Source organism: Microcaecilia unicolor, chromosome 2, assembly GCF_901765095.1.
Source record: "Microcaecilia unicolor chromosome 2, aMicUni1.1, whole genome shotgun sequence".
In the NCBI taxonomy this organism is placed as follows: Eukaryota; Metazoa; Chordata; class Amphibia; order Gymnophiona; family Siphonopidae; genus Microcaecilia; species Microcaecilia unicolor.
The window spans coordinates 344,348,285-344,374,992 of NC_044032.1; the positions used below are offsets into that span (position 1 = coordinate 344,348,285).

At 44.5% G+C, this 26,708-nt stretch overlaps 1 protein-coding gene across 1 annotated transcript in view; it reads left to right on the forward strand.

Moving 5' to 3' along the window:
• Positions 1-26,708, forward strand: part of FRMPD1 (FERM and PDZ domain containing 1) — a 360,497-nt gene that overhangs the window by 92,785 nt on the left and 241,004 nt on the right. The window contains 3 exon segments of the mRNA XM_030194418.1: positions 7,562-7,664; positions 20,310-20,355; positions 26,431-26,433. Of these exon segments, the coding sequence (XP_030050278.1) occupies positions 7,562-7,664; positions 20,310-20,355; positions 26,431-26,433 (152 nt within the window).

Sequence of the window (26,708 nt, forward strand, 5' to 3'; positions counted from 1 at the left end):
GGAATTGTTTACTCTTTATATTAAAGAACACAATTCTGTTGATCCATAAGATACATAACAGGATATAGTGGGCAAAAAATATATATTTTGGAAATAGTTATAGCCCCATACTGATTTCTTGTGTAACCTGGATCCTTCTAGGGTTGGTGTTTCTGTTTCTGGAATCCTAAGAATACAGAGAGGAAAAAGGTCCAGAGAAAAGAAGAAAGCACCCAGAAGAACCAACCGGTGGCTGATAAAAGGATTTATTTGAGAAGCAATTTTTAAAGACAAGTTGCGTTATATGGAGGTGTATTTTCAAAGCACGTAGACATACAAAGTTACATGGAGGGGCATTTTCGAAAGAAACGTCTAAGTTGGAATTTGGATGTCTTTGTAAAACGTCCAAATTCAGAGGCGGGGAAAAGGTCATTTTTTAAAAAAGATGGACGTTCATCTTTGTGTTCGAAAATACCATGGATGTCCTTGGATTTGGACGTCTTTGATTTTCGGCCATTTTCAAAACCCAAAACATCCAAGTCTAAAACGTCCAAATTCAAGCCATTTGGATGTGGGAGGAGCCAGCATTTATAGTACACTGGTCCCCATGACATGCCAGGACAGCAATCGGGCACCCTAGGGGGCACTGTAGTGGACTTCATAAACTGCTCCCAGGTACACAGCTCCCTTACCTTGTGTGCTGAGCTCCTCAACCCCCCCCCCCAAATCCTACTACCCCCAATTGTACACCACTACCATAGCCCTTACGGGTGAAGGGGGGCACCTATATGTGGGTACAGAGGGTTTCTGGTGGGTTATGGAAGGCTCACTGTTTCCTCCACAAATGTAACAGGTAGGGGGGTATAGGCCTGGGTCCACCTGTCTGAAGTTCACTGCACCTACTACTAAACTACTCCAGGGACCTGCATGCGCTGTCATGGACCTCAGTATGACATCTGAGGCTGGCACAAAATATTTTTAATCATGTTTTTTGGAGGTGGGAGGGGGTTAGTGACCACTGGGGGAGTAACGGGAGGTCATCCCCAATTCCCTCCAGTGGTCATCTGGTCGTTTTGGGCACCTTTTTGTGCCTTATTCGTGATAAAAACAGGTTTGGGTGAAAATGTCCAAGTTTTACTGCTGGACGACTTTGCTTTGTTCCATTTTGGCTCAAAGACGTCCAAGTCTTAGGAATGCCTAAGTCCTGCCTCGAATACGCCTCCAGTATGCTCCCTTGAGATTTGGATATCCTTGCGATGGACTTCTGAGAAAGATATCCAAAATCGAGTTTCGATTATACCAATTTGGACGTCTCTGTGAGATGGATGTCCAAGTGCCGATTTATGTCACTTTTTGGACGTCCATCTCTTTCAAAAATGAGCCTGATAGTAACCTATGAAACTTTGTATGTCTAAGTGCTTTGAAAATGAGCCTACTTATCCTACTGCATAGGTGTTTTAGTCAATCAGGGACAGGGGCAGACTGACCATACAGGCAACTGGGCTGTGCCCAAGGGCCCAAAGGCTCCAGTGCTGCTCTCCGTTGCACACTACAGCCCCCACAAGCCTCAGTGGGCCCTCCCCAGGACTAACATGAAGGATCCTGGTGGTCTAGTGGCCTCTATGGGGGCAGGAAAGAACTCCACTCTTTCCTACCTGCTGCATCTACTCTTCCGGGCACTGCCGCATCTTCAAAATGTCTGCCAGGACTTCCTGTGGCAGTCTTGTGAGACTTCCAGGAGCAATTAAGAAGAAGTGGTGGCGCAGGATAGAGCAGCAGCAGCAGCAGCAGCAGCGGGCAGGAAAGAGTAGGGTTCTTTCCTGCACCCGAAGAGGTCACTAGACTACCAGGGCCCCTTCAAGATAGGCCCGGGGAGGCTTGATTGTGCAGAGGGCTGTGGAAACAAAGGTGGGAGTGACGGGGGACCAGGCGGAGGTAAGAGCTGGGTGGCAGTAGGGGCGGGAGCCCAATGACTTTTAGTGCCCCCCCCCCCCCAGGTACTAAAGGTCATTGGGCTCCCGCCCCTATTGCCCAGACCACTGTCAGCCATCTTTGTAATAGGAATAAGACACACCTTGAGATAGTAATTTCAGTGCAGAAATATGGCCTTCGCTAGACTCCTGAAGGCCAGTGTGCACTGCTTCATGACTGAAGTAAATATGTTCTCAAATAAATCCTTTTATCAGCCACTAGTTGGTTTCTGGAATCCTACCAGCTTCTCTCTTCTCTGGGACTCAAGTCAGTGCCTACTCCTCTCCTTTCTCTGGAAAACACTTTAATATGATATAGAGGAGCATTTTCAATATGACATCTAAGCCAGACTTTAGACTTTTTGCGCTAAACGTTCCAGATCTGAATAGAAAATATGGCCATTTTGGAAACAGTAAAGGTCATATCTTTTTTTTTCTTCAAAAATGTCACATGCAAGATGTTTTCGTGCTCTGTGCATTTAACTTTTTGGGCCATTTAAAAAGAAAAAAAAAGTCCAAGTGAAGAATGTAGAAACTTAAGCCATTGGGATGTAGGAGGAGCCAGTATTCTTAGTAGACTGGCCACAGAGACATCCCAGCAGAGCAATAGTTTCAAATCTCTACTGGTGGCAGTATTCAAGGTGCGGTCGCACCATGGAGTGAAACAAAGGCATTATAACATCCTCATTTTTGTTTTCCACGCTGCCACTGCACACTGAGCAGAGGGTTTCAACGTATCATCAATGATGACACCTAGATCACTTTTCCTGGTCGGTGACTCCTAATGTGGAATCTTGCATCATATAACTATAGTTCAGGTTCCTCTTTCCCACATGCATCACTTTGCACTTGCTCACTTGTCTGTTTGATTCAAGGCCTTCCTTAACATATAATGCCACCCTTCCACCAATTTGATCTACCCTATCACTGCAATATAATTTGTATCCTGGTATGACAGTGTCCCACTGGTTATCCTCCTTCCACCAGGTCTCAGAGATGCCTATATCTATTTTTTCATTTAGTGCAATATATTCTAACTCTCCCATCTTATTTCTTAGGCTTCTGGCATTTGCATATAGACATTTCAAACTATGTTTGTTGTTCCTATTTATGTCTTGCTCAGCAGTGATAATGTGCAATCTTGAAAATCTGTCTGCTTTAAAGACATCTTGCCTACTATGGTCTTTATTGCAATCTCACTATCAGGATGCCCTATCTTCCCTGTTTTGGTGATATCTTTAAAAGATACCTTATCCCGAACCATATACTTTTGAGCGACTGTCGGTCTTCCCCCAGTTTCTAGTTTAAAAGCTGCTCTATTTCCTTTTTAAATTCCGATGCAAACAGCCTGGTCCAACCTTGGTTAAGGTGGAGCCTATCCTTTCGGAATAGGCTCTCCTTTCCCCTGAATGTTGCCCAGTACCTAACAAATCTAAATCCCTAGCTAACCCAGTAATCAGATTGCCCTTAGTAGCCTTTGCAACTATTCTACTTCCTCAAATCTTAATTAATAATGATTCATGTCAGTAGCAGTGCTACCTCTCTAGCAGCCAAAGAACAGAAAATAACTTTCTTTTAGGACAAAGTTGAGCCTTGCTACTATCCTTTTTAGTGCTCTTGGCTATTAAGTTTCTACCTCTAGAGAAAGTTTCACTTTAAAATCCATCGGGAAAAGGGTTATACACTATGGAAAATAGTTAATAATGCTTACTTCTCTTTTTTATTATTTTTTTTTTCTCTAAGACTGTCACATCCCTCACCTGTTTGACGCTCCTCCCGACTAGGTCCTTCTGCAGTTCCATCGGAAAGGGACAAGGATCAGGCTTAGGAAGGTCTGTTTCGGTTTCCTAGTTCTGGCAGCCGTCATCTGAGTTGGATCAATGGCAGCAGCCATCTTGGTTAGCTCAGGGGGTCCAGCCATCTTGGAGTAACGAGGACAGGAAGGAAGCCCATATTTGGTCCTTGGAGATCTCCTGTGGGGGCAGCCATGTTGGATTCAGCTGAGAATGGTTGACTCTGATTGCCTCCCTATTTAAAGCCTTGCCTTCAGTCCTTCTGTGCTTCAGCTTCTATTCCGTTCCTGGGTAGTTGCAGTGCACTTGGACCTTTTGTATGTGTTCCTGATTTTGGACCTTCACCTGATTTTGACCACTGCTTATTCCTGATAATCCTCGCTTGCTGCCAGCCCTGACCACTGCTTGTTCCTGATAATCCTCGCTTGCTGCCAACCCTGACCACTGCTTGTTCCTGATAATCCTTGCTTTCTGCCAGCCCTGACCACTGCTTGTTCCTGACTATCCTCGCTTGCTGCCCGCCCTGACCACTGCTTGTTCCTGACTATCCTCGCTTGCTCCTGCCTCTCTGGTCTGGCCAGTCCGCCAACCCCTGCAGTTCCAGAAGTCCCATTGGCCGCCTGCAGCTGGGAGCTCAACTCCCGTGAACGGCGGTCGCCGCTGGTGAAGTCTAGGGGTTGTTCGGCTGTCCTTTGGAGGCCAGCGGTTACCTTTACCTCCACCTCCAGCAGGACCCAAGGGCTCACAGAATTCCCATACAAGACAAAGACTGAACTAGACCCTGCTGTGCCTTCTACAGATAGTTCAAGTTTTAAAACTATGGGGAAAAGGTTATGGAGACTAGTTAATAATTTGTTTTTTTAATTCTAACTGTCTTTATCAATAACCTACAATTCCCACCCTAAATTAGCACCCCTTGTGCAAAATCCAAAAGGTGAGGTTTCAACCCTTTGAAAAACTCTCCCTGTTGCATGTTAGGTGCATAAATATTAATAGTAATGAACTCTTGCCTCTACAATTTCCCCTTTACTGCAAGACATCTCCCAGAGGGATCCCGATAAACCTCTCCCACTACAAAGGCAAATCTAGAATGGATTAGTATAGCCAGCCCACCTGAGCACCCCCCCCCCCCCCAACTGCCCATGGGTAAGATGAATCTCAAAAGCCTTATATTTAAGAAGACGTTGGTCCCACTCCCGTAAGTGTTTCTCCCAGAGTAATACTATATCCCATTGGAGCCTCTCATTAAGCACCATATTCCTTTTACATGGGTTGTTAAGCCCATGGACATTCCATAAACCCAGTTTAAAATAAGAACCTAAGTTTTCCCCCCAATTCCTCCCACCCTTCCTTTGTCCCCTACCCAAGTTCCCAACCCTCACCCCAAACCATGAATGCTGGCCACCACCTAAACTAGCCAGCCTGCCCTACTCGTGGAGGAAGCCATTCATCACAAGGGGCCAGAACTCCTTATCTCTCCCCAGATAACCTCCCCTGCTTTTGTATCATATATTAATTATCAGACTATCCATCCCCTCAACCCTTCCAACCCCCCCATCGCAAAATCTCCACCCATATAGATTGCCAAACACGTGACAACAAAATTAACAGCATAATAGTCCAATACTCCGTTTAACAGTGCTAAGAATTAAATCCACACAGCCACAGCATGGCTTAGTAAACAGGGCCCTTAATATTAAAAAGAGTAAAGAAAGATGACACAGACTAAGAAACACAAAGGTATAAGTTACAAATTTTGTCAGTAGTAGTCTATTAAAATTTAAGAAGACAAGAAGGAGGTGGAACACCTGGAAGGGAAAGTATGATAACAAGTTTTAAACAGTGACCCCCACAAGGCGGTGATGCTCCAGATATTTGGCCAGTAGAAAAACGCTTGACTATAGTAATATGTTTTTAGTCCTATCTTTAATTTAGAATGCATAGCTTCAGATCGAATGTAGAGTGGTAAACTATTCCAAAGTACTGGAGCCATGACTTGAAAGCAAGAGTGGCAGGTGGAATCTAAGTGAATCTGCATATGTGTTGGAACAACTAACAGATACTGTTGTGAAGCATGCAGAGAACAGGTGGGTGCACATATGGAATAAGAAAATTAAAAAGAAACGGGGGAAGACCCGAATAAAAAGCACAAAGGGCCAGTATAAGAATCTTCAATGGAATACGCATTCCAAAGGGCACATGAACACTATAAGTGACCCGACACAGTCACTGTGTTTCAGCTATAAAGCCTGCATCAGGGGTCTAAGTAACAGCTGTTATGCTGAGACTGCTTCCAGGACTCTGATCTGTTACCACACAACTTTTATGTTTGATTTGTCTTGCTGAGCTTAGCCTACATTGAACATTAAGTGCCTTCACATTACTTGGACCCCAAATGTAGGCTTTATAGCTGAAACACAGTGACCATGTCGGGTCATTTGTATTGTTCATGTTTAATAAAGGCTGCTTTTTGGAATGCACATCGCTTGACATGTTTTTTCTCCACCCTTTCCTGTTTTTTTTTTCTATGGAGTTTTGTACTTCCCACCTTTTCTTGGTGATATTGCATGGGAAACCAATGTTCCATAGATAAAAGTGGTGACACCCTTCTATATTTCCTTGCCCTATAAAGTAGTTTCATGCAGGCATTCTGAACAATTTGCAACCTATGTAGTTATGCCTCCCTGAAGAGTGGAGGGGGGGGGGGGTGTTACAGTAATCAGTATAAGACAATAAAAAAGAGTGAATCAGAAGAAATAATGCCTTCCTATTGATTAAGGAAAAGATTGAACATAATTGTCATAGTGTGAAGAATGATTTCTTCACCACTGCTGAGATCTGTGCTGAAAATCATAAATGCTATTGTTTGGCCACAGTAGAAATTTTAATAGCGAGGGTCCTGTATCAACACACTATAAGTCACCCAGTGCTGAATGTCTTTTTAACAAACCTCAATACCACAATCAGCATGCATAATCGAAATACTTTGTTTGTAAGACCTCAGTAGCGACTCGTTTCATAAAAGCTGATTTGCTCTTGACTCGCTTGCCTCTTCATCATTGATTACTTTAATAAATCATCAGAAACTTTTTTTGTCATTCAATATTTTGATTTTGTAGAAAACTTTAAAATGTCATCTCTTTCTTGACTATGATAAAGTGTACTTAAGTGTAGTTGGTACTCCTGGGACTGCTCATAAAAATCATAAATGGGCATCAAGGGTAACCCCTAGAGCTTTAATTGATTCTGCGAAAGTAATAGGTGTACCAAGTATAGATGGAGCAGGCACTGAGGCTGGCAGACGATCACCTGAAAAAAAAACAAACAAACATATATTGATATTTCTGAGGATTTAGTTTTAAACCATTTGTAGATAGCTAGTTGGCAATCCTATCCAGAGGAGAAGAAAAGGCTGCAGAAAAGGTTACTGAGTGCAAATCAGTCAGAAGAAGTAACTAAATGTCATCTGCTTAAATAAAGAATACACAACCTAAGGACTGGATAAGAAGCACCAGTGGAGCCAAGTAGATGTTAGAGAACACAGGGCCAAGTGTAGACCCCTGGGGAACATCACAGGACAGCAGAAGTGGAGCTGAGACAGAATGAGACCAGTGAATCTGAAATGATCTTAGGATAAGGTAACAATAGAATGGAATAAGAACTGTGTCAGAAATACGCAAGTCAATAAGACATGTGGTTGGAATAAGCACCATGTAACTAAAAAGCAATTCTGAATTTTTGCCGTCATCTGTACAAGTGAATAAACTGTGCCTCATAGCAAATTATTTTCACACACTAACCTTCCCAAATCTCTGACAGGCAGCCCAGCCGAAAGAAAGCTTTTGCCAGGCGATCAGATCCTCAAGATAAACAATGAAGTGTTAGAAGATGCTTCTGTTGAACAAGCAATTAATATAATAAGGTAATTCCAGTTATGTCACAATTCTTGAATTAAAGATAAAAATTAGAAATGCTTATTCAAACTAAGGGGCATGTTTACAAAAATGTGGTAAGTTTTTGCACACCATGCATTAGGAGCAAAGCCTGTGTGGTAAATGCAGAGGGCATGCCCAGCATGTGCCCTTTATTTACTGCACTTACCACATGGGCTATGCACTACAGGTCCCTTTTACCAAGTTTGGAAAAAGGGGGCCTGCGCTGGCGTTGGCGTGTGTTTCTGATGCGCGCCGAGGCCCCCTTTTACCACAGCGGCTAAAAGGTAGGTCTTTCTTTTCTTCAGGAAATGGGCATGCGGCAAGTGAAGCACTGGCCATGCGGCCATTTGAGGGGGTGCCACCCATTGAGGTGGCGGTAAGGACTCCTATGCTAACCCAGTAGTAACCGGGCAGCACACGGCACTGCCCGATTACCTCTGGGTACACACTGGCTGTATAAAAATATTTTTGTAGTGCCAGATATGATGGCGCGCTGGGGGTGGCATTGTAAAAGGGCCCCTATATGCAGTAGCTGATACTGCAGATGCTCCTGCACTATCTGCAGCCCAGTGCTGGCACAATAAATAACAACCAACTACTGCCATTGCGGTGTACGTCCCCAATTCAATGCCAACCCATTCCCCCGTCCCCCCTACACTTCCCTTAATTTGATTTCCCCTTGAAAAGAACCGTAATCCAATCCCCTCCTTAAATGTCCCCTGGTCTGAAATCACACTGAAGCCTCACCCCCTTAGCAAAGCCCCTTCCCCTAACATCACCCCAACCCTCCCTCCACTACCCCTCCCCATCCTAACAAGCACCCCCAGGACTTACTGAGTAATCTCTGGTACTCTTGAGGTACAGGGTGGGAACGGTCTTCCTCCACTCCATTTTGCACCCAGAACCAAACAGGGTGGGAGCAGAGGAGGACCATTCCCACCTCATATTTCTAGGTACTACCCCAAGATAAGTCCCAGGGGTGTTTGGGGGGGGGAGTTGTTGGTATGAGGTGGAAGGGCTTTTGCCAAGGGGTAAGATTTCATGTTCAGGTTGATTTTTTGTCAGAGGCTTATTCAAGGGGAGTGTCAGTTCAGGGGGTGTGGCTTACTCAAGGGGGAGATGATTGGGAGGGCTATACCAGGAGGAATTGGATCAGGGGTCTTTTTCAGAGGATGATCAGATTGGGCTGAAATGCAGGGGGGATCAGATAAGATGGGTGGATCTTCAGGGGAATCGGATCAGAGGGGGTTCAGAAGGGGAAACAGCATGGGAGTACTGTTGGGAGAGGAGTGAAAGAGAGGAATGGCAGTCGCAGTGGCCTCAGATTATGCGCTGGGACAGCCATGCCATCGGACTGCTGGTAGTGCAGCTGCAGTTAATACATCCTAGGGGTGGTGTTAAGTGTAGCTGCACTATCACTAGTCATGACAGCTAGCATGCTGTACTGACCCATGTACTAGCTGTCAAATCAGGCTACTCCTCTGATCCACCCTCACACCTGCACACCACCTTTATCTGCATTAAGTAGCTAGAGTGGGGTTTTTAGTGCTCACGTTTTTAGTGTGCACTAAAATTGGGCGCATGCTAAACATTAGAGATGCCAATGCATTCCTATGGGCGTCTCTAACGTTTAGTGCACATCCAATATTTCCTTGCGCTAAAAACATGAGTGCGCCTTAGTAAAAAATGCCCCGAATGTTTTAGCTTGTGTTAATCGTTAGCACGTCCACACTAACATTCAATGCAAATTACAAGCTCTGCTAACTGCTTAAAGCAGTTTAGTAAACATGCCTCTAATTTCACAAAATAGTCCAGTAGAAATTCTGGGCAATAAAACTGCCCTATGATATCTATGGACATGCTATGAATATAGATGGGGACTATCTCATTTAGATATAGATATACCCAAGTAATGAGCCTAAATACATATCTGCACAACATATTTTATTTTGAGAAATTTCTATTTCAAAATGTCACAGCAGAGTCCCAAAGGACCAGTGACTTTAATGATGCCATTGTTTTATGGGTTTTATAGCCCATTATAAACCATAAAATTGTATTTCTCTGTTTATCACCCTCCTCTCACCTACCACACCCATCCTGTTAGAATATCAATGAAATGCTTTGATGTCCCCATGCATACCTCCTACCCACCCCCACCCTGTCACCCTGTCACACTGTCAAAGTAATGCTTGGATGTCTCACTTATATATACTATCTGCTACCACATTTGCTTATTTCTGACAAAGAAGGGTAACCTTTGAAAGCTAATCAAGAAATGTATTAAGTTATGTCCAATAAAAAAAGGTATCATCTTATTTTCTTTTCCATGTTTTATTTTGTTTGATTTCTATTGATAACCTTTAAGAGTGGCTACCACACCTCTCTACTTTTGTGACAGATACTGTGAAGGAAGGGGAAAGGTAGAAGTCAACTGGGTCTATAGTATTGCAGTAGGAATGGAAAGATGGCAGACTAAGTGGGCCTAATAGTCCTTACCTACTACCACATTCTATGTTCTGTGATATGTGGAGGTAGATATAAGCCTTTATAAAATTACAGGAGAATAAAAAAAGGAGGACTAGTCTCCACAGATGAATAATAAACCAGGATAAGCAATGATGACCCAGAGGGGGAACCAAAAGCATGGTAGAAAAGGCTTGATTGGGATGTCACAATGACACAATAGGCATTTGGTCGCCCCAACATGGATGGCTTTCGGCAAGATATGCGTGTGTCAGGGGTCTAAAATAACACAAACATAATAGAAACAATACATAAAGATACAATGAAAATTAATAATATAAAAAAATGTAAGAGCAAATAACCAACTCATAAACAAGAATCAAGGTGTAATCCAAATATACATGTAAAAGTAAGATATATGTATAACAAAGACATATATAGAGTGAGAACCTGTATGAATGCCAAAGTGTATAGTAAATAGTAATATAGTAAATGACGACAGAAAAAGATCACCATGGTCTATCCAGTCTGCTAAACCAGGTGGCCAGAGCTGCACTGCCACAACAACCAGGTTATACCCTTCTAAGCCTTGATATAAGTGTGAAGGTCTTTCAAGATTTGTTTTGGTTCCATGCAGTCAGATTGTACCCAACTTACCAGCCAGGTACCCCTCTAAGCACTGATGAAAGAACAAAGGTATGCTTTGATTCCATCTTCTCTTCTCCATCTAGTCAGGTGTACAACAACAGTGTGACTGGAGTACCGCAATGGCTGAAAAAGAAATATACAGTTATAAATAACAACCACTAAATCCTGCTACTTTCAAAATTCAAAGAGAAAGTCATATGGGATGCTATATGGAATCTATTTTTACAAAAAAAAAAAAAAATCTACAGCTGACTCTTCCAGTTGACTTCAGAATTTTTGTTTCCACCTCTGGGTCACTTCTAACTTGTTTGTCCTTTATAAATTACTGCAGGGAAAATAGGTGAATGCGTACTGCTTCGAGGCAGGTATAATTGTGTGTGTGTACTGTATGTTCCATATAGAACATAAGAGTAGCCATACTGGATCAGACCAATGGTCCATCTAGCCCAGTACCCTCTTTCCAAAGTTGCCAAGCCAGGCTATAAGTACCTGGCAGAAACCCAAATCATGGCAACATTCCATGCTACAATTCCCAGGGCAAGCAGTTGCTTCCCCATGTCTGTCTCAATAGCAGACTATGGACTTTTCCTTCAGGAACTTGTCCAAACCTTTTTTTAAATCCAGATGCACTAACCACTGTTACCACATCCTTCGCCAAAGAGTTCCAGAGCTAAATTATTTGTTGAGTGGAAAAATATTTTCTCCTATTTGTTATAAAAGTATTTCCATGTAACTTCCTTGAGTGTTCCCTAGTCTTCGTACTTTTGGAACATGTAAAAAAATCGATTTACTTCTACTCATTCTACGCCACTCAGGATTTGTAGACCTCAATCATATCTCCCCTCATCTGTCTCTTTTCCAAGCTGAAGAGCCCTAACCTTTTTAGCCTTTCCTCATATGAGAGGAGTTCCATCCCCTTTATCATTTTGGTCGCTCTTCTTTGAGCCTTTTCTAATTCTGCTATATCTTTTTTGAGATACGGCAACCAGAACTGAACACAATACTCAAGGTGCAGTCACACCATGGAGCGATACAAAGGCATTATAGTATTTTCAGTCTTATTCACCATCCTTTTCCTAATAATTCCTAGCATCTTGTTTGCTTTTTCGGCCGTGGCCGTACACTGAGCAAAGATTTGAGCGTATTATCTACAACGACACCTAGATCTTTTTCTTGAGTGCTGATCCCCAAGGTGGACCCTAGCATCATATAACTATGATTTGGATTATTCTTTCCAATGTGCTTCACTTTGCATTTGTCCACATTAAATGTCATCTGCCATTTGGATGCCCAGTCTTCCAATTTCCTAAGGTCTTCCTGCAATATTTCACAGTCTGCATGTGTTTTAATAACCTTGAATAGTTTTCTGTCATCTGCAAATTTAATTTCCAGATAATTTATAAATACATTAAATAGCACCGGTCCCAGTACTGATCCCTGCGGCACTCCACCCTCCTCCATTGAGAGAAATTACCATTTAACCTTACCCTCTGTTTTCTGTCCAATAACCAGTTCCTAATATACAACAGAACACTGCCTCCTACCCCATGACTCATTAAATTTCCCTGGAGTCTCTCATGAGGAACTTTATCAAAACCTTTCTGAAAATCTAGATACACTACATCAACTGGCTTACCTTTATCCACATGTTTATTCACGCCAGAACAGGTACATTTGCTTTTATTATATATAGATAGATAGATATAGACATATGCACATGCACCTATTCTGTCCCTTTTCTACCTATTCTCCAGAGAGCCCTCAACTATCCCACTAGCTAACCTACATCCACACTCCACCTACCTCTCTAACCCCTTCACTAAGTAAATTCTTGCCCCACAGATCTCCCTATAGGTCACATTATACTTACATTTCCTGACTCCTCCTGTCTTCAATGCCGGTCAAATAGCAGGTGTCTTTAGCTGAACTAATGCCAATTTAAAAAGTACTCTCAGCTGGGAATCATATGGAAGTCATATGTAAAACGGTAACGGAATTCAAACATGCGTGAGATAAACATAAAGGAATCCTCCTCAGAAGGAAGGGATCCCCAGAAGCTTAGCCGGTGTTGGGAGGTGGGGATAGTGCTGGGCAGACTTATACGGTCTGTGCCAGAGCCGGTGGTGGGAGGCGGGGCTGGTGGTTGGGAGGTGGGGATAGTGCTGGGCAGACTTATACGGTCTGTGCCAGAGCCGGTGGTTGGGAGGCGGGGCTGGTGGTTGGGAGGCGGGGATAGTGCTGGGCAGACTTATACGGTCTGTGCCCTGAAAAAGACAGGTACAAATCAAGGTAAGGTATACGCAAAAAATGGCACACGTGAGTTTATCTTGTTGGGCAGACTGGGTGGACCGTGCAGGTCTTTTTCTGCCGTCATCTACTATGTTACTATGTTACTAAGTGTAAATAGCAACACTTAAATGTGTAATAGTGATTGCAGAAGACCCACACCATGCAGAGATTTCAAGGGAGCGTGTATAGGCATGGACAAAAATCCATAGCCCCATACCCTGTTTTACATGGGTTTATGGCGAAATATGTCCTCACTGTGTTGTACACCATCTTAAAGGCACACATAGCTTTTTAAAAAGTGTTTGTTTTATCCAGAGTTTTATGTTTAAATCATTTTTATTGAAACTGCAATTACACTAAAAACATGTACAACTTACACAATTTTCTGTTTGCTGATCCCAGCTTGCTATGTTACAATCAATGTTTATAACATCTATCCAAAACAGTTACATGTCCCATATGATTTGCTTTTTCTTTATTTTCTAGATTCCTTCCCCACCCTTCCCTCCCGCTTCCCTAACCCCCATGCTCATTCCTGAGTATTCTTCACCCCCCTACATCCCTCCCCCTCCCCCCTTCCTGTATGTGTCTCTTGTACCTGTACTCATCCATTGTCCTCCAATCCTCAGGGCAGCCCGTTGAGCACTTGACTACGTGCTCGGGGCGATATCTTATTTATGTATTTCCCCCAGATACTTAGAAACTGTGTCCTTCTCTTTGGTGTCCAGCGTGCCCCTCTAGCCTCCCAAAGCATCAGTTGATGTAGTTTGTTTCTCCAATACCAATGAGAAGGAGGCACGTCCACCACCCAGTGGTTGAGAATGCACTTTTTCCCCACTATGCATGCCTTGCTCAGAAACAGCCGCTCCCCTTGAGTCCCAACCCCCCATTGCCCAGGGATACCCAGTATCATTTTTGCAAAGGTGAGAGCAATTGGGTACCCCAGCACCTCTCCCATGTATCTGCCCAGTTTCCACCAGAAGGCTTTGAGAGCTCTACACTGCCATAGGCAATGCACCAGTGTTGCACTGTTCTGTTTACATTTCGGGCAGCTGTCTGAAGACACTACTTTAGCATGGAAAGCCCTCCTAGGAGAAAAGTACGCTCTGTGTAAAATTCTAAACTGGCACTCTTGCAGTTCTGCACTATAAACCACCTTCGGTATACCCATCAGTGCTTGCTTTATATGATGCTCAGAAATTTGTTGTTGCGCTTCCGCACTCCACCTCGTTGCCACCTCTGATATCTGCTTTTCTGGTTGCCCTTTCTCTAACTCTTTGCGGAACCAGGAGACTGAAACCTGCCCCAATGCATCCCCTTCCATAAATTCCCTGAGTTGTCTCCCAAAGCTAAGGGACAACCCCTCCTTCACTAGGCTACGCACATAATGTGCTAATTGTTGATAGGCAAAGAGCACCGCCAATCCCCCCGAACATCTTTGTTGGAAGTCAGCCAATGTAATCAAGGTTCCATCCTCTTGAAGAAAACTCTCTAGTAGCTCTACGCCCTGTTCCTGCAATCTACGAAACACAGCATTTTCCCTGCCTGGGGTGAAATCATCATTCCCAGCTAGTGAAAGGAACACACTGGAACCTGGGTCCTGTCCCCACCTTTGCAGTAGCTCCCGCCACACCTTCCTCAACGGCCCCAGCAACATACTTTCTCTAAGTCTAACAGGTAACTGCCCTAGCCGTTTAACATGGAGTAAATTGTTCATATGCCATGGGAAGAAATATGCCCTTTCCAATCCTACATCCGTGTATGTGGTCGAGCCCAGTTTATCCAGAGTTTTAAATGAAGGGTTAAGGGAGTAATTATCTTTAATCCCATATAGTTTATTTCCAGGGTCAGCTTAAGGTGCCAAAGCTCAAGATTGCCAAATGTCTCCCTCACCAGCTCACCCTTCACCCTGCTTTGCCTTTGCCACTGTGCTCTCATACCTGAATTTCCATTGGCACAATTACAGGTTTAAATGCAAGAGCAGGAAATTTGTATTGTCATGTTTAAATCTGAGGTAGTGTCAGCTGCGGTGAAGGGAACAGATCACATCTGCCAGAAAAAAACAACATGCTCTCACCACTGTTTAAAGGACAGGTGAGGAGCTGAAGTGGGCTGGGGGAGGGGAGCTGGCTGGAAGGGAGCTGAATTGGACAGGCGGAGGGTAACTGTTTGGAAGGGAGCTGATGTGGGTGACTGGAAGGGGGTGAGTTGGTTGGAAGGGAACTGATGTTTGGGGGAGGGGTGCTTACTGAAGGGATTTGATGCTTGGGGGGGACCCTGTTGGAGGGGACCTAATGTTTGGCAGGTGAGCCTGTTGAAAGAGAGCTAATATTTGGGGGTGGGGGGAGCTGTCTGGAAGGGAGCTGATGTTTAGGGGGTGGGGAGCTGGCTGGAAGGGAGTTGTTGTTTGGGGGTGGGGAACTGGCTGGAAGGGTGCTGGTGTTTGGGGATGGGAATCTGGCTGGAAGGGAGCTGATGTTTGTGAGGGGGAGCTGGATGGAAGGGAGCCGATATTTAGGGTAGGGAACTGGCTGGAAGGGAGCTGATGTTTGGGAAGAGAGCTGGCTGGAAGGGAGCTGATGTTTGTGAGGGGGAGCTGGCTGGAAGGGAGATGATATTTAGGGTATGGAGCTGGCTGGAAGGTAGCTGATGCTTGTACTGGAAAGGACTAATGCTGGTGGTGGGGTTATCCTGGAAAGGGCTAATGCTAAAGGTCTGGGATTGGATGGGGCTAATGATAGGGTGCTGTTGGAGGCTACAATTTGAAGGAGTTAATGCTGGGTGCTCAAATTGAAAGGGGGATGAGGCTGGGAGAATAGGGCTGTGACAAGGAGGCTGATGCTGGGGGATGGTGGGAGAAAGGGGAAGAAGCTGGGTGTGATAAGGGAGTTTTAATCTGGCCCTGGCCATGGGACAGTGGTATCCTGTGATCAAACTGTAAAACCCATCCCTTGAAATCTGTATAGTGGCTTCTGATGGTATAGAATGCAGAGACTGAAATTGAGATGCACATGTTGAGATATGCTCAATTCTGGTAGTATTTTAGAAGAGTTTGCTTGCATAGAGCTTTTTCTAAAATACCTGTAGGAGTACACATGTATTTGCTGGCCTGTGCAGTGAGAGCAGTCATTTTACCAGTATACACAATGAAAAAAATGAACAGCGCAGACTTAGCTGCTTCCATGCAGTGATGTTGCTACTTTACATATGGAAGTGTTGATTTCATAACCGTCACATATAAATACTTTCATATGTAGCTTCCCCACTTTACAAACCTACTTGAAGAAGTGTCACCAATGAAGTTGGTGAGGCTGCAATCGGACCAGCTTTAAAGGCTGTAATATTAAAATGTGACACAGCTCTATTGGCAAGACTTTGGCCACTGTCGGTGTGTGTTTGAAGCAGCTTGAGTTAAGTTTGAAAGTTTAAATTTTGACACATTTTAATATTAGATCCTTTAAAGCTGGTCCGATTGGAGCTTTAACAATTTGATGTACTAGGGTTTTTTTGTGCCTGTGAAGTAACCTTACTTTTAAATATTCCTACCATAACTTTTACTGTAACGGAAGTGGAGGAAAGGGTTCTGAGGTCTTTTTCCCCTTGACTATTTTTACTCTATAGAACAAATTTGATATTGAAAGTACTGTTTGCTTGTTTAATTGGAAGAGTTTTTGAATGATGTTGTTTGATCTCTTTCTTCCTCTAAATTCACATTTAACTTCATTTTAGAGATTGACATAACCTATCTGGGATTAAAGAGAGTGACTCCCTTCCTTTCTCCCTCATGTAAAGCCCTTGCTGAAATGAGTACCTTTTAAAACCTATACATACTCCTGAGCAGGTTTAAAAGCCAACATGGAAAATTTCCCCATACACGTATTCTCATGTAAATAGTGGCTTTCTGAAATTGGTTTATATATGTGTATTCAAAATACACATGTAAATGCTGATATTTCTATGTGGAATTGTGAATAAGACTTCTAATATAACTCCCTCAAATTTTATCACAATTTAATGTTATTATTTCCAGATCAAAAGAAAGTTTGAGTACTCCATTTTTGTTGACTCCTCTCCACTCTCCTCTGTAATGTAATAGGACTCTTGTATCACGCTAACTCCCACAAAAGGTGGTTAAAAGCAGGTAACGATACAAAAATGTGACAGAATTAACCTAAATTTTTCTTTAAAAATACGTTTTGAGATCTTTAGGAAAAGAATAATAAGAACCCCAAGAATGCAAAACAGATGGAAGAGATAGCCAGAAATGAGGAGCTTGATAAATAAAAGAATCTTCAAAATAGCGTTTGCATTTGCTAAGTGAAAAACACAGAAAGAGACTACACAACTACAGAGACATACACAGTGGTTAGAAACAATTCCATCAGCCATACTCTGCATGCTTCCCTAGTTGTTACTATTAGCAAAACTGATGTGGAAAGAAACCTGAAGCTCAAAATTGACAATATAAGGTGGGGGAGTGTGGTAGCCGTGTTAGTCCACTCTTAAGGTTATCAATAGAAATCAAACAAATTAAAACATGGAAAAGAAAATAAGATGATACCTTTTTTATTGGACATAACTTAATACATTTCTTGATTAGCTTTCGAAGGTTGCCCTTCTTCGTCAGATCGGATATAAGCAAATGTGCTAGCTGACAGTGTATATAAGTGAAAACATTCAAGCATTACTATGACAGTCTGACAGGGTGGGAGGATGGGGGTGGGTAGGAGGTATGCATGGGGACATCAAAGCATATCATTGATATTCTAACAGGATGGGTGTGGATAGGTGAGGGGTGGGGTGATCAACAGAGAAATACAGCTTTATGGTTTATAATGGGCTAGGAACCCCAGATCCTTGTTAAGTCCTTTCTGTTGGGTGTTAAAATATTCAATCATTCTGACTTCAAAGGTCATACGTTCTTGTATGGTTTTAAAGTTACTTTTCAGGATTCTCACTGTGAAGTCACTGGTACAGTGTCCTGGTCCTGTAAAATGCTGACCAACAGGGGTGGGAGCCCTACTGGCACCAGTATTGTTCATGTGATGTCTATGTAAATTGAATCTTGTCTTAAGCATCTGGCCTGTTTCTCCAATATAGCATCCTTCGTTACATTTTTTACACTGAATGATATATACCACATTGGAAGATGAGCAAGTGAAAGATTCCTTTATGTTGAATATCTTTCCTTTGTGGATGACTGTGGGGTCCTGTGAAATATTTTGGCATATTTTGCAACTGGATAAATTACAGGGAAGTGTGCCCTTCTGTTCCTTTTCAGTCTGTGATGGAAGTTTACTTCTGATTAGCTTGTGTTTTAAGTTGGGTGGCTGTTGGAAGGCCAGTACTGGTGGGGATGGGAATATCTCTTTCAGTAATTCATCCTCCTGGAGTATAGGTTGTAGATCTCTTATGATTTTCCTCAGTATTTCCAGCTCTGGATTGTATGTCACTACAAGGGGGATTTTGTCTGTGGATATTTTCTCCTTGTACTGTAGCAGATTCTCCCTGGGTGTTTTGAGGGAGGAGGCAATATTCTTGGAGATTATTTTGGGGTTGTAGTCTTTCTGTTTGAAGGATGCAGTCAGGCTTTTAAGGTGTCTGTCTCTGTCCCCTGGGTCAGAGCAGATACGGTGGTATCTTGTGGCTTGGCTGTAAATGATGGATCTTTTTGTATGTGAAGGATGGAAGCTGGAGTTGTGGAGGTAGCTGCATCTGTCTGTGGGTTTCTTGTATATAGATGTTTGTATACAGCCATCACTGATTGAGACCGTGGTGTCCAAAAAATTGACTTTTTCTGGGGAGTAGTCAATTTTGAATCTGATTGTAGGATGGCATGTATTTAAGGCAGAATAAAATTGTTTCAGAGTTTCTTCACCCTCCGTCCAAATCATAAAAATGTCATCGATGTACCAGTAGTATTTTAGAGGTTTGGTCTGGTGTGTATTCAGAAATGTCTCTTCCAGCTCAGCCATAAAAAGGTTGGCATATTGGGGTGCTGTCCTGGTGCCCATCGCAGTGCCCATTGAAGTCAGAATGATTGAATATTTTAACACCCAACAGAAAGGACTTAACAAGGATCTGGGGTTCCTAGCCCATTATAAACCATAAAGCTGTATTTCTCTGTTGATCACCCCACCCCTCACCTATCCACACCCATCCTGTTAGAATATCAATGATATGCTTTGATGTCCCCATGCATACCTCCTACCCACCCCCATCCTCCCACCCTGTCAGACTGTCATAGTAATGCTTGAATGTTTTCACTTATATACACTGTCAGCTAGCACATTTGCTTATTTCCAATCTGAGGAAGAAGGGCAACCTTCGAAAGCTAATCAAGAAATGTATTAAGTTATGTCCAATAAAAAAGGTATCATCTTATTTTCTTTTCCATGTTTTATTTTGTTTGATTTCTATTGATAACAATATAAGGTGGAAAACAGTATGAATATTGTCTAGTGAATTCTGCAAACGATTTGCAGGCTTTTATCCTTTTTGATCTTGTTCTGCTTATTATGTTCTGATAAAAGAAAGGTCCTGTGGCAGAACTGACTTGCTATTATCACAACGATGCAAATTCTGAACTGTTCCTATAATAAGCACAAAGTCAGCAGGATCCTTCACTTTATAAGGAAAAAATCTCAAGAGCGGCTATTTGCCTGGGTAAAAGGGCAGTCTGAAAATCCTTAACCCAGCTAAATGTGTTGGATTCCACAGTGGACATACTTTTCTTGGGGTCAAGGGGAGGCATTCTCAGGGGTGTGTTTTGGGTGGTATTAGGAAATAGCACAGGCACATTATATTTTCAAATGTTTGCATGCTGTTTCCCACACAAATTCAGCCTGTGCAAAAAGGAGGTGTCATGAGACAAGTCAACCTGTGAGCAATTTTCAGACAGAAAGTACATGGAACCTTTTGCTTTGAAAATTTGTACAAACTTTGTGGGTACACATGAACTTTGCAGCTGAATGAGCTTTTTTGAAAACTGCCTCATTATGGGGTTTTATATTACAGTAAATTATGTGTTAACATATAGCTAAAGCATCTATTTTTCTATCATAACTGCATTAGAAATTCTTTTTATCAACAAACTTGGAACCTCAGGATGATACTATGTTACAACTATCTCTTGAACCCCTGACTCTGAATTTAAATTAGGATTCAACCCTTCTATTTGGCAATATTCAGTGTCTAATACAGATTATTGTTTTCTTTATGTGTTGCAGGAAATCAGAAAACTCTGTCTCCATTACTGTCTTGCGATACGCCTCGGTAAATTATACTTTATCATTAACAGCAAAAATTTTCTTTGTGCAAAAGTTTTGGCATTGTAATTATCATCAAATCTGAGAGCACAGATAAGCTGAACAGTTATGAAGGTATTTAGGGGCATGTTTGCTGAAAAAAACTTTTGGTGTCTGCAGTTAACATGGGTTAACAGCCACAAGTAATGTGCCTTAAATGCAAAGGCTCTGTGGGGAACTGTTGGGGTCACGTCCAGGATTCCTAGGGTTACCATATGTCCGGTTTTACCCGGACATGTCCTTTTTTTGAGGACATGGCCGGGCAACCAGTTGGGTTTTGCCAGCCTGCCTGTTTGTCTGGATTTCTGGACAAACGGGCAGGCTAACGGGTGGGCCTAATGGTGTCCTATCCCCTCCCCTTACCTTACTCTACTGCCCTGGTGGTCTAGTGACCTCTTCGGGGCATGAAAGAGCCCCCTCTTTCCTGACCGGAGTGCTGCCTTGCATTCTTTCTCTTCCCCTTGCAATGCTGATGGTTCCGGACTCCCGGCACCGATTCAAAATGGCTGCCGAGAGTTGATGCGGCCTCGCGAGACGAAGTTTATTGTCTTGCATATAGCTAATAAAGGTTTATTGTCTTGCACTAGCCACCAGTGTGGTAACAACCAGCTGGTGTTCCTAGGCAGTGCCCAGACTAAAGTTTACCCTCTGTTCAGCATGCTGCCTTGCTCACAACCAACATGGCTGAGGGTTTAAGAAGGTTCGCAAACAGCTTTTACCTATACACATGGAGGGGCATAATCGAATGGGGCGCCCAAGTTTTCATGAGGTTGTCCTCGCAGGCAGGGCCGGTCTTAGGCAGAGGCGACCGAGGCGGCCGCATAGGGCCCCGCGCCTAAGGGGGCCCCGCGCGGCGTACTCTGCCTCGCTGCCGGACCGCCGCTGCTCGCCTGCCCTCCACCCATGTCCAACGACGTGACTCTCCTCGTTCCCCTGCTCCCCCTCCCTCCAGCCACCTGAGCCCCCTTCCCGTCTGAGCCCCCCCCCCCCTCCCCGACCCACCAAACGACCCTCTTCTGCCACCCGACCCGGCCGGGACCTCACCTGACCCAGCATTTTTTAAAAATCTCGAAGCGGCGGTGCCTGCGTCTGAGTAAAAGAAGAAAAACCGCTTCGAAGTTCGTCCGTCGGCCGGCCTTCCCTCATGTCCCACCCTTGCGGAAGTTACATCAGAGGGCGGGACATGAAGGAAGGCCGGCCGACGGACGAACTTCGAAGTGGTTTTTCTTCTTTTACTCAGACGCAGGCACCGCCGCTTCTAGATTTTTAAAAAATGCTGGGTCAGGTGAGGTCCCGGCCGGGTCGGGTGGCAGAAGAGGGTCGTTTGGCGGGTCGGGGGGGGGGGGGGGGGCTCAGGTGGCTGGAGGGAGGGGGAGCAGGGGAACGAGGAGAGTCGCGTCACTGGACATGGGTGGAGGACGGGGGGTTACTGGACATAGGTGGATGGCAGTTGACAGAGGGGACAGGAGGGTTGCTGGCCATGGGTGGATGGCAGGGGAGGGGGGGTTCTGGACATAGGTGGATGGCAGGGGTGGGCAGGGAGGACAGTAGGGTCGCTGGACATAGGTGGATGGCAGGGGAGGGCAGAGGGGACAGGGGGAGTTGCTGGACATAGATGGATGGTGGGGGGACAGGAGGGTCGCTGGACATGGGTGGATGGCAGGAGAGGGGGGTTTCTGAACATAGGTGGATGGCAGGGGAGGGAAGGGAGGACAGGAGGGTCGCTGGACATGGGTAGATGGCAGGGGAGGGGGTTTCTGGACATAGGTGGATGGCAGGGGCAGGCAGGGAGGACAGGAGGGTCGCTGGACATAGATGGATGGCAGGGGAGGGCAGAGGGGACAGGGGGAGTTGCTGGACAGATGGATGGCAGGGGGGACAGGAGGGTCGCTGGACATGGGTGGATGGCAGGGGAGGGGGTTTCTGGACATAGGTGGATGGCAGGGGCGGGCAGGGAGGACAGGAGGGTCGCTGGACATGGGTAGATGGCAGGGGAGGGGGGGTTTCTGGACATTTGTGGATGGCAGTTGGCAGGGGAGGGCAGGGGGGACAGGAGGGTCGCTGGACATGGGTGGATGGAGTGAAGGGGGGTTTCTGGACATAGGTGGATGGCAGGGGCAGGGAGGACAGGAGGGTCGCTGGACATGGGTGGATGGCAGGGGAGAGCAGAGGGGACAGGGGGAGCTGCTGGACATAGATGGATGGCAGGGGGGACAGGAGGGTCGCTGGACATGGGTGGATGGAGGAGAAAGAAGAAATGCTGGACATGGATGGAGGTGAGGGAAGAGTGAGGAAGGAGATGAGGTGATGGAAAAGGAAGAGAGGAGAAAAAGTGCACATGGATATAGAAAATAGACAGAAGCTGGATCCACTGGACAGTCAAGTCTACGGAGGACCCAGCTTTTACTTACAGATGTAGGGCAAGAAATGAAGAAGAAAGGCAAAAAGTAAAGAAATAAATGGAAAGGAAGCCCTGGAAACGGAGTTAAGAGGACAGATAGCAACACAATCGGATACTGAGCCAGCATAATCAGAAAAACAAAGTCAGCAGACAACAAAGGTAGAAAAAACTATTTTATTCAGGATTTATTAATTGAAATATGTCAGTTTTTGGAAATGTGCATCTGTGATATTTTGCATGTAAGTTTCAATTTTTGTAGTATTGCTGCATGCTGAGTCTGACTTCTTGAGGTAACTTTCCAGTTCAGTATTTTGCCTTCATGTGTTTTTCAGGTGTGATCAAGGAAGGTGCAATATTCTGCTAGCGTATAGTTTGCAGCCCTTTTTGTTTTTTTCCACTAGGTTGTGCACTGGTGTTTTAGAGCCCGGTGTAATTACAGTTGCCTTTCCACGCCACGCATAAGGTTGTAGCTCGTACTGTCCTTGGAATTAGTGCTGTTTATGGTTTGTTAAGGTTATGAGTGTGTTTTTGCACAAGTTTGTGTATAGTGTTTTGCAGTGGAGAGATTGTGTGTTGGCCTTACTAAGGTGGCACCAAACATCAGAAAGGGTGTAGAGCCTAAATCATGACACACTACCTCTAAAAGGGTGTTTTGTGGCTCTACATGAGAATTGTGATATTATGATCCCTTGCTAGCTTCATATTGTTGACAGTCTGCATTTTCCTTATGGCTGGTATATTGGTGTATAAGGTATTAATGGTGTCTATTTTATTTTTACTTATTTTTTTTTCTGTTGTCAGACAATTATGGATGACAGACACAGTGCCGTAGCGAGGGTGCCTGACACCCGGGGCGGGTCGCTGCTGCGCCCCCCCCCCCCCCCCCGGGTGCATGGTACGGTGCTCCCCCTCCGGAGCGCCCCCCCCCCCCGAAACACACCCTACCTTTCAGCGGGGGGCAGGCGGGAGGGCCGATCCACCCCCAGTGCACGTCACTGGGAGCTGCGTCGGCTCTGCTGCTTCCCTGCTTTCTCTGCCCCGCCCCACCGCCCCCCCTTCCTACACCACTGGACAGACAGAGTCGGAGTCTTCTTGAGTCAGAGAGTTGTGGTATATATTTTAAAACAATTTTAATACCTTGGTGGTCTATATGTTTTTATATTGTACATTATATTTTACACATCACTTTATTTTATTGTATATCTTTTCATTTCATTTTTATTTTATTGCATATATGGGTTACAGAGTAATAGGGGAATTTGAAAGTACTGAATCTTTTCTTAATATTTTTCCTTTATTCTCCTTTGTTATGAGAATTGGAACTACTAATTGTAGTGGACTTGAACTGAATAATTTCTGGGGAGGGGAGGTTTCATGATAGCATTGTGCTTATTATTTCAATCAGTTTTTTTTGTACAAGTTTAGCTTCATTTGTCTTTATTTGAAATTTCATAAATAAAAAATGTTCTAAAAATGGAATAATCTTATCAATTGGGTGGAGCTAGGGTGGGGGCGGGGCTAGGGTGGGGCAGGGCTACAGTGGGGCAGGGCTAGGATGGGGCCCCACCAAATTGGTCTGCATAGGGCCCCGCACTTGCTAAGACTGGCCCTTCTCGCAGGATTTGCCCCGTAAAGGGGCGGGGCAACCCGTATTATCGAATAAAGATGGACGTCCATCTTTCGTTTCGATAATATGGTCGGGGACGCCCAAATTAAGAAATTTAGGTCAACCTTAGAGATGGTCGTCCTTAGGTCATTTTTGAAATGGTCGTCCCCGGTTTTCGGCGATAGTGGAAACCGAGGACGCCCATCTCAAAAACGACCAAATCCAAGCCATTTGGTCATGGGAGGAGCCAGCATTCATAGTTCACTGGTCCCCCTGACATGTCAGGACACCAACCGGGCACCCTAGGCGGCACTGCAGTGGACTTCAGAAAAAGGTCCCAGGCGCATAGCTCCCTTACCTTGGGTACTGAGCCTCCCAAACACCCCTCAAAAACCCACTACCCACAACTGTACACCATTGCCATAGCTCTTAGGGATGAAGGGGGGCACCTACATGTGAGTACAGTGGGTTTCTGATGGGTTTTGGAGGGCTTACATTTACCACCACAAGTGTAACAGGTAGGGGGGATGGGCCTGGGTCTGCCTGCCTGAAGTACACTGCATCCACTGCAACTGCTCCAGGTACCTGCATACTGCTGCGATGGACCTGAGTATGGCATTTGAGGCTGGCATAGAGGCTGGCAAAGATGTATTTTTAATGATTTTTTTTTAGGGTGGGAGGGGGTTAGTGACTACTGGGGGAGTAAGGGGAGGTCATCCCTGATTCCCTCCGGTGGTCATCTGGTCAGTTCGGGCACCTTTTTGATGCTTGGTCGTGAAACAAAATGGACCAAGTAAAGTCGCCAAGTGTTCATCAGGGACGCCCTTCTTTTTTCCATTATCGGCCGAGGACGCCCATCTCCTAATCACGCCCTTGTCCTGCCTTCGCTACACTGCCAACACGCCCCCGTGAACTTTGGTCATCCCTGCGATGGAAAGAAGTTGAGAGCGCTGTACTGCTATGGATTTACAGCCTGTCTCACTGACACAGACTACTCAGTAATTACCGTGGATTCTTTTGGATTCATATTAGATAAATGAAACCTTTATTAGAGGTGCTAAATTCTACAATGATTAAGGTATAAACAATGATTAGCTATATAAACAATCATTACATCACTGATCTCTACATCTAAGCAATGCTAAGAGTTCTTAGACAGGAAAAGAAGAAATAATACACTATACATACAATCATCACTGGTCCTTACATCATCCAGGCTCTTATCAGCTGGGGGGGGGGGGCGTTACAGCGAAAGCCAGGAGCTTTTTAGACCAGGAACAAGTCTTCTGCGCAGTACGTATGTTACTCACAGATGAGCTCCCGATTTCACTGAAAGAAACTCCCCTTTTTATTAGGCTCAGAACTCATGTTCAGAGCTAAGGAAAATTACAGAATTCTTGAGAATAGGTAAACAAGCCAAACTGTGGGAACGTGGTCACATGTTTTCCAAGTCCAGGTGACCAGGCTGAACTTCCGAAAACAAGCACCATCCTACCAAATTAATTAGAGCTGTGTCTTATCTTCCACATTCCAACATGTTCTTGTATTTACAAGGAAAGTTACTTTTGGTCAAAGACAGAAGATTTCAGAGTTCATTATCGATCAAAACAGGGTTGAAAAGCAATCCTTTACATCTTCCATTACAGGTGCCCAAAACCGGCTTTCAATTATGCCGATTTGGGCGACCTTGCAAGAAGGACGCCCATCTCCTGATTTGTGTCGGAAGATGAGCGCCCTTCTCTTTCGAAAATTCACCTGATAATTACCTATTTAAAAGAATATATAAAATTATAAGTGAAGGAAGGGAAAACAACTAAATACAAATATGGGGGATATATACATGGGGAGGGAAAGGAACTATTATACACATGTTTCTTGTTTCACAATAGCAACCAGTCAGGTATAAACCAGCAGGCCTCCTTTGCCATTGCACAGACTAGATCTTACTCTGTGTTCAGTAGGCCAGAGAGCAATGGAATAGTCTAGACATGGTGTGCACACAGGCCTTGTCCAGCACACTCCCCCCTTCCCCCCAGCAGGTGCATGATCCTCCCAGTGGAACCGGTGAGGTGTCAAAGGTAACTGTCACCATAGGCGACAAGTGGCAACCAAGCAGGTCCTATGCGACCTCAACAGCAGCTTCAGGGAATCCTAAAGCTAGGACAGGGGCTCTGGCTGCAGGGTCTACTGAATGTGAGGGCCAGGACAGGGATACAGGCACACGGTACTGGACATTGTAAACCTCAATGCTGGGCCAAGCTTAGTGGATTTTTACAGAAATGGAGATCTTGAGGACTGGAGACAGCTTAAGGGC